Source organism: Helianthus annuus, chromosome 9 (assembly GCF_002127325.2).
Source record: "Helianthus annuus cultivar XRQ/B chromosome 9, HanXRQr2.0-SUNRISE, whole genome shotgun sequence".
NCBI classification, from domain to species: Eukaryota; Viridiplantae; Streptophyta; class Magnoliopsida; order Asterales; family Asteraceae; genus Helianthus; species Helianthus annuus.
Window position 1 is genome coordinate 25,980,153 of NC_035441.2, and position 7,702 is coordinate 25,987,854.

Sequence of the window (7,702 nt, forward strand, 5' to 3'; positions counted from 1 at the left end):
CGATACTATACTATACGATACGATACCATACCATACCATACCATGTCATGCCATGCCATGCCATGCTATACTATATATACCATACTATACTATATATAGCATACTATATTGTACGTTTCCATACGATCCTATACGATACTATACTATACCATACTATACTATACTATATATACCATACTATACCATACTATACCATACCATACCATATCATACCATATCATACCATACCATACCATACCATACCATACCATACCATACCATACCATACCATACCATACCATACCATACCATACCATACCATACCATACCATACCATACCATACCGTACCGTACCGTACCATACCATACCATACCATACCATACCATACCATACCATACCATACTACACTATATGATACGATACGATACTACACTACCACTACACAATACTATACTATACTATACTATACTATACTATTACTATACTATACTATACTATACTATACTATACTATACTATACTATACTATACTATACTATACTATACTATACTATACTATACTATACTATACTATTACTATACTATTACTATACTATACTATACTATACTATACTATACTATACTATACTATACTATACTATACTATACTATACTATACTATACTATACTATACTATACTATACTATACTATACTATACTATACTATACTATACTATACTATACATACTATACTATACTATACTATACTATACTATACTATACTATACTATACTATACTATACTATACTATACTATACTATACTATACTATACTATACTATACTATTACTATACTATACTATACTATACGATATGCTACTACACTATGCGATACGATACGATACTATACTATACGATACCATACCATACCATACCATACCATGTCATGCCATGCCATGCCATGCTATACTATATATACCATACTATACTATATATAGCATACTATATTGTACGTTTCCATACGATCCTATACGATACTATACTATACCATACTATACTATACTATATATACCATACTATACCATACTATACCATACCATACCATATCATACCATATCATACCATACCATACCATACCATACCATACCATACCATACCATACCATACCATACCATACCATACCATACCATACCATACCATACCATACCATACCATACCATACCATACCATACCATACCATACCATACCATGCCATACCATGCCATACCATGCCATACCATGCCATACCATGCCATACCATGCCATACCATGCCATACCATGCCATACCATGCCATACCATGCCATACCATGCCATACCATGCCATACCATACCATACCATACCATACCATACCATACCATACCATACCATACCATACCATACCATACCATACTAATGATTGTGATACAGTTTCCTGTTCGGGTTGAAGCCGCCAACCCGCAAACACGACTCGTTTAGCACCCCTACTATATCATTTTTATTAATGGTTGTTAGCGACAAGTTTTGTTACAAATATACTGTACGATGCCATACGACCATATACCATTATTAATAAAATACGTGACAGAAAAACACACTTGAATAACATGATCTTGGTGGACACACAAAGAGCCTTTTGTGACGACTTTGACGATACCTTTCAATCGACAAACCCATTACTTAACTACGCCCATAAAGAAGATATCCGAATGAAGATACGTGACAAAAAAAAACACAGTTGAATTTTTGAGCGGATTTGGTTGAACATCTATAGAGTAACCGTGTTGGTGTTGATGATGACGAAGATGACGAAAACGAGTAGAAATAATATATTTTTGAGTAAATTACTTTTTGAGTCCCTGTGTTTTAGTGGTTTTAACCACTTGAGTCCAAAATCAAAAAGTTTAACGCCCTGAGTCCCTAACCATTTATTTTATAACGTTTTGAGTCCAATTTTGTTCATTTTATAGCTTGAGTCCAAAAAATTGGACTCAAAAGGTTAAAATTTGGACTCAAAAGGACTCAAATGGTTAATGAAAATGCTTATAGTGACTCAGGTCGTTAAACGTTTTGCTTTTGGACTCAACTAGTTAAAACCACTAAAACACAGAGACTAAAAAAGTAATCTATATTAATATTCGTTAAAATCACATACTTCATATATATTGGTTAACTAATTGTATAGATAACCAAACGAACCCATATCGACCGAACGTCGGTATCTATATTAATATTCGTTACAATCGATGTAAAAATGTCTAGATATTCTATTGGTCATACCGTAATAAACCGAACCAATATCGACCGGATGCTTGCTATTTAAAAGTTAAAAATCATGTCGTCCCGCTGCGAAGCACGAGTGTAACCCGCTAATTATCATTAAATATTTTTTTGACAAAACTGTAGGTGATTGAAAAGAGACTTTCAAAAATCTTAGTCAATTGAACTTCCCTCCTGAATTTCATTAGTTCCCCCATCAAGTAGTCAAATATTTTGTACTTCCCTCCACAATTTTCATTAGGTTTAGTTTCTCCCCCAAATCCCTAACTTTCTCTTCATACCATCACTTTTTTTGCGTCGTTCCCTCTGTGCATTGCGCACGCACCGCGGTTGCCCACCAACGCCGACCGCCACCTACCAAGATTACTCTTCCCAACGATGAACCACCATCACCGACTCTCTCCACCATGGTATATCTATCTCTCCATCACCACTGAATTTTCCCCCAAATCCCTCTCTCTTTCGCTGATTACTTGCCTTATCTCACTGTAAGTTTATATGCATCTGTGATTTATGTCTTATTTGATTTGCTTTAATGATTTGTTTGTCTTGTATATGAGAAAAACATTGTTGTTGTTGCTTTGAATTTTGGCTCAGTTAAGGGTTTCATATTCTGTGTATTTTGGGACTTCGGATTTATTGTATAATAATGTTAATTAATATGATGAATTTGATTTTTAGGGCAAGATATACCGATGTTTCTAATGCCATGGGCGATTTTTTTTAATTAAGTTATGAACATGTGGTTGACCAATTGTTGAAGAGATTAAAGAACAGTATTGTTGAAGAGTAGTTACTTTAATTTAGGCGATCATTAGTTATAAAAGTATTATGGTTTTATTAAATCGATTGCTGCTAATAGAGCCTCGAATGAGAAGACCCAAGTTTGATTGTTGTCATGCTGTGATTGTTTCAATTTAATAGTTATATGCATAAGATGCGCTGATGTCTATATATTTTGTCAATTAATTTAAATATATATCGCTTTCAGTCATAATATGTCAAGCATATGTAATGGAATCCAGTATAAAGTTAGAAGCGTATGAATATATAGTTACTTCAAGCTGTATGCCAAACAGTGTTACATGCTACCTCACTTATTAAATAGTTGGTATTTAGTGTTCAACTTTGACATGGATGGTTTATCAAGGTGGTTGTTACTTATCTGATCATCATTAGTGTTTGATGTGAGTCTGATTCTGGTTTTTGTGTGGTCAGTTGGTAGTTTTTTTTGTTTATATGATCCATGCTTGAGCTCGGCTGGTTTAGTTTGATGGCCAAGCTTTTATTGCCAAAAGAAAATTAGGTCATAAATTGTCAGTGTATTCCTAATAGTGTGTATTTCTAACTTTTGAAAATGGATCTCTAAAGTTATTTTAGTCTAAAATTTGGCATTTTGAAGTAGGGATGAGTTCATTACAAAAACTGGATTTTGTTTCATTACAAAAACTTGTAGAAAAAATTAATGGTATTGAATTATGTGGTTCTGGATGCAGGGACTTTTACTCTCTCCAACTTAGGCATGTTTGGAATGGATCGCTTTGATGCTACTCTACCACCTGGGCAGGCATGTGTAACAAATAGTGTGATTTTTTTCAAAGCATTTTTCTTTCCAAGTTAGATTTAGTCTTATTAACATGTCTATTTGTTGTAGGGGGCTATTATGGCTGATGGAGCTTCAAAGCCTACTCCTATTGCTGACAAGGATGGATATTTCAGTGTGAAAAGTCAAATGCTGGTGAGTTTTTCATGTCTTAAATGATGTATTAGATCCATATGATCTTTATTTCAATGACCCTTAGACGAAAAGAAGATCGAATAGAAAAACAACTATCATACGTTATCATAACCCTGTTGGTCTCCTCAATTCATGCTAGGTGACCTAGATATTCAATCTGACTTGACAGTTCACACTAATCTTTTATGGAAGGGGAAAAAGAACTGTTTGGGTTGATGCAATTGCAGTATTAGATTTTGTGTGAAGAACTGAAATTTTATGCATTAAAGAAAGAAGGATTAAATCTTAACTCCTAAGTTAGAAAATGTCCTTAGCGATAAGAGAATGATGCATTTTCTGTTTGTGTGATGACTCACTAAACAAGAACAGGACTGAAAATATTTCTTAATGCGGGTGTTTCTTCTGTCATTCTATCATAATTTCTTCCCCTTACTTTTATGAAGTTAATTGAGCTGATGATTATTTTCAAATCCATATCTTGGCCCTTATTTCCTCAGTCTATGTTTTATTTTATTTGACATCCTGTTCGATTTCACTCTGTCTCATTCTCCAGTTCTGTTATAAAAGACCAGTTCATATGTCTTATTTCCTTGTTCATATATTCGCAAAGATGAAGGGAAGTTGAATTGGGATTAACTTCTTAAAGAATCACCAGGTTTATTTTTAAGAGGAAAACTTTAGTTTCAGATTTTTTTAAGATAAAGAGGTGGGTAAGGGGTCAAAAGGGTTAACTTTTGTAAAAGTCAGGTTGCCCGCAACACTGTTCAAAAATATTTTTAAAGTATTTAGTAACCTATTAAGTTGTCAGATATGATTATAAAAGCTATATTATTTCAGTTATACTTCAACTATATGAATAAACTGATTTTGAAGGTTTTATGCACTAAAAGCACACTTTAGGCACTTTGACCCGTTTTTTTTTTTTTTTTTTTATTTTAGCATTTCAATTGGTCAAGCCAGACATGGTACCTTCTATATTCCACTTCTTTTAGCATTTCAATTTTTTAATATCATTTGCAACTGACCTTGTATTTATATGTATATCTATGAGCCATTAAATGATAATTAATGGACCAATTTGTCTTGTATTTATTGATTCAAAACAATTACTGTAAAGGAACTGGGTCAATTGGTCAAATTGGTCGATGCTTATTACCTTTTGAATTGTTTTATTAATTTAAAGCAATGAGGTTATTGTTTAATAATATAGTTTTTGTAATTATGTTTACTAATACAGTATTCATATATATAATAAAAAATGTGCCGATTTATATAGGATCATGAGGAGTTGTTTGAAACTATCTCCCAAGCACTTATATCATTAGTTGACCGTGATTGCTTAAGTGGTTGGGGAGGAAATGTCTACATTGTGTAAGTTTCATTTCGTGTATTCAACTGGATAAAGAATGGGAGGCTTGACAAGATTTGGAAAACCAAATGTGAAGAACGAAAGCTACGTGAGCGGGTTGAAAGAGATTAAGGGGAGCAGCGAATGCAAAAACAATTGAAAGGCGTTATGAGAAAATTAGATTGTCCGGGTACTTAAAGGTAGTTTTTTGTGTACTATTTAAATCAATATGTTAAAAATTGTTAATATGTAATAACTTGAGTTTATGTTATTGTATCTGTGGTTGATTTGTAAACAAGATTGTACTATATATTTTCTGCATTTTTAGCTGAAAAAATTGATTTTTATTTATTTTCTTAGATTTTTTTTGTTATTTGTCGGAAATTCGTAGGAAACCGAAAATTAATGTATTGTCGAAAAGTTGTTGGAAAATGTACAGAAAAATATTTGTGCGAAATTTGTAGGAAAAATTAGAATTTATTTGTTGGTAATTTGTAGGAAAATTTAAAATCTATTTGCCAGAAATTTGTAAGAAAAATAAGAAATTATTTGTCGAAAATTTGTAGGAAAAATTCAAATTTATTTGTCGGTATTTTGTCAAAAATTAAAAAACATATAATAACATTAATATTATCATTATTAATAAAAATTATTATTATTATTATTATTATCATAAAAATATTTTTTTTATTTGTATGAAATTTGTAGCAAATTGTTAAGAGAAAGTTTTATAATTTTGTAGGAATTTTGTCGCAAAATAAAAATAATTATTAGTAATTATGGATAATTTTTCTCATTAGTGTTATTAATTTTAAAAGTAAAATATCATAATATAAAATACAAAAATAGGCATAATTGTGGAAGAATTGTAGGAAAAACATAAAAAACCGTTTTGTAGGTATTTTGTGGCAACGCTTGTGACGATAATTTTTTGCCGAAAATTTGTGGGAAATTTTGTCATAATTTTGTAGCTAACCTGGTTTTCGACAAGCTTATTTTGCACGAAAAGTTTTGTAAAAAATCTATAGGTAAGACCAATTTTCTACAAAGTTGCTACAAATTTGGCTGTCAAAAGTAAGCACTTTTCTAGTAGTGAGTTTGGGCTGTATTTTGTGAACAGGTGTGTGTGTGTATGATACGTAACTGTACGAGCGGTTACCATGGAAGAGATGTATCTCTTCATGAAGCGATATATCTCTACACACACACCCATTCGCTGATTATAAATACGGCTTCCAAACTGCCAGTTTAGATGTGTCTGTAATGCAAGTTTCTGCGATTCAAGTTCTGTTCATTTAATTCGGTTAGTTCGATTTCTGCAAATTCAGTTTACAGTTTGTTTTATTCAATCGTTATTATGAAGACTAGTTGGTGCAATGCTTGTTACGACTATGTCTATGATTGCCAACACACACGTTCTCGTGCCCGCTAATAATGGTCCTGGGAACCCGTAAGTTTCGATGCCAACATTGGTATAAGAGCCGAAGGTTCTGTGAAGGCGGAGAACGTGGATGAAGGCAGCAGAAGTTGTTTGAGGGAAGATAAGGGTAAATCGGTGGAAACCGGTTTCGGTGATGTCGCAAGAAGTGGTGGAAAGAGCGGCTGGGCAGCGCAAGGGTCGGTTATGTACGCGCAAGGGAAGCCATCCACACGTTCTTGGAAATCACCCATGAAGAATTTTCCCAAGAAAACAATTCCCAAGGTGTCACACCCCTAATTTCCACGTGTCACCGGTGGGCCCGGTGGGGGATTAACGTGACGTAGTTGATATCATCATAGTCAAACAACACAAATTATAATGCACAGCGGAAGCAAAGATAGATTCATTTCAACTTAATTCATTGTAATATTCAAATATCACAAAATGTCGAGATAGAATCCACAGGCAGAATCAAACAAAAAGGAAACTTCATTTCAACAGACTTCATGCATCCTAAGCTTGCGAGACTTCTATGGATGCTTAAGGAGTGACCAGAGTGACCAGCCTATTACGCGTAGTACCTGCACTTAGCCTTTTTGGAAAATACGTCAGTTTACACAGGTAAATACAATTTAACTGACTCATTTTGAAAATGTTTAAAATTGATTTAAATGCACGTGGCATAAAACTTTTTATAACTTGGGATAATTATTTGCCTAATAATCTTGTAAAAGAATTACATGTTCGTTCTGTGTTCGGTAGCCCGGGTCGTGCCGGGTTAAAGATTAATAGACACACCACTTAATATAATTCCGCCGCGAGACTTCTCTCGTACCGACGATTATACATGTTGTACAACACTACGGGTGTACGCCTACACCCGAGTGCTAAGGTCGTGGCCATTCTTTGAATGATGCCAAGGATATCCGGGACATGGTCAT

The 7,702-nt window shown here is 33.5% G+C and overlaps 1 protein-coding gene across 2 annotated transcripts; it reads left to right on the forward strand.

Annotated features, from left to right (window-relative positions):
- The first annotated feature begins 2,451 nt into the window (after positions 1–2,451).
- On the forward strand, positions 2,452–5,655 carry LOC118482013 (dihydrolipoyllysine-residue acetyltransferase component 4 of pyruvate dehydrogenase complex, chloroplastic-like). 2 transcript variants are annotated; one of them, XM_035977422.1, is made up of 4 exons: positions 2,452–2,743; positions 3,752–3,822; positions 3,910–3,993; positions 5,270–5,655. In XM_035977422.1, the coding sequence occupies exons 2-4, from the start codon at positions 3,778–3,780 to the stop codon at positions 5,366–5,368; spliced, it is 228 nt and encodes a 75-aa protein (XP_035833315.1). In that variant the 5' UTR covers positions 2,452–2,743; positions 3,752–3,777; the 3' UTR covers positions 5,369–5,655. The 2 variants fall into 2 exon arrangements, with proteins under 2 accessions (XP_035833315.1, XP_035833316.1); XM_035977423.1 differs by having other exon boundaries at positions 2,452–2,665.
- The last annotated feature ends 2,047 nt before the right edge of the window (positions 5,656–7,702 follow it).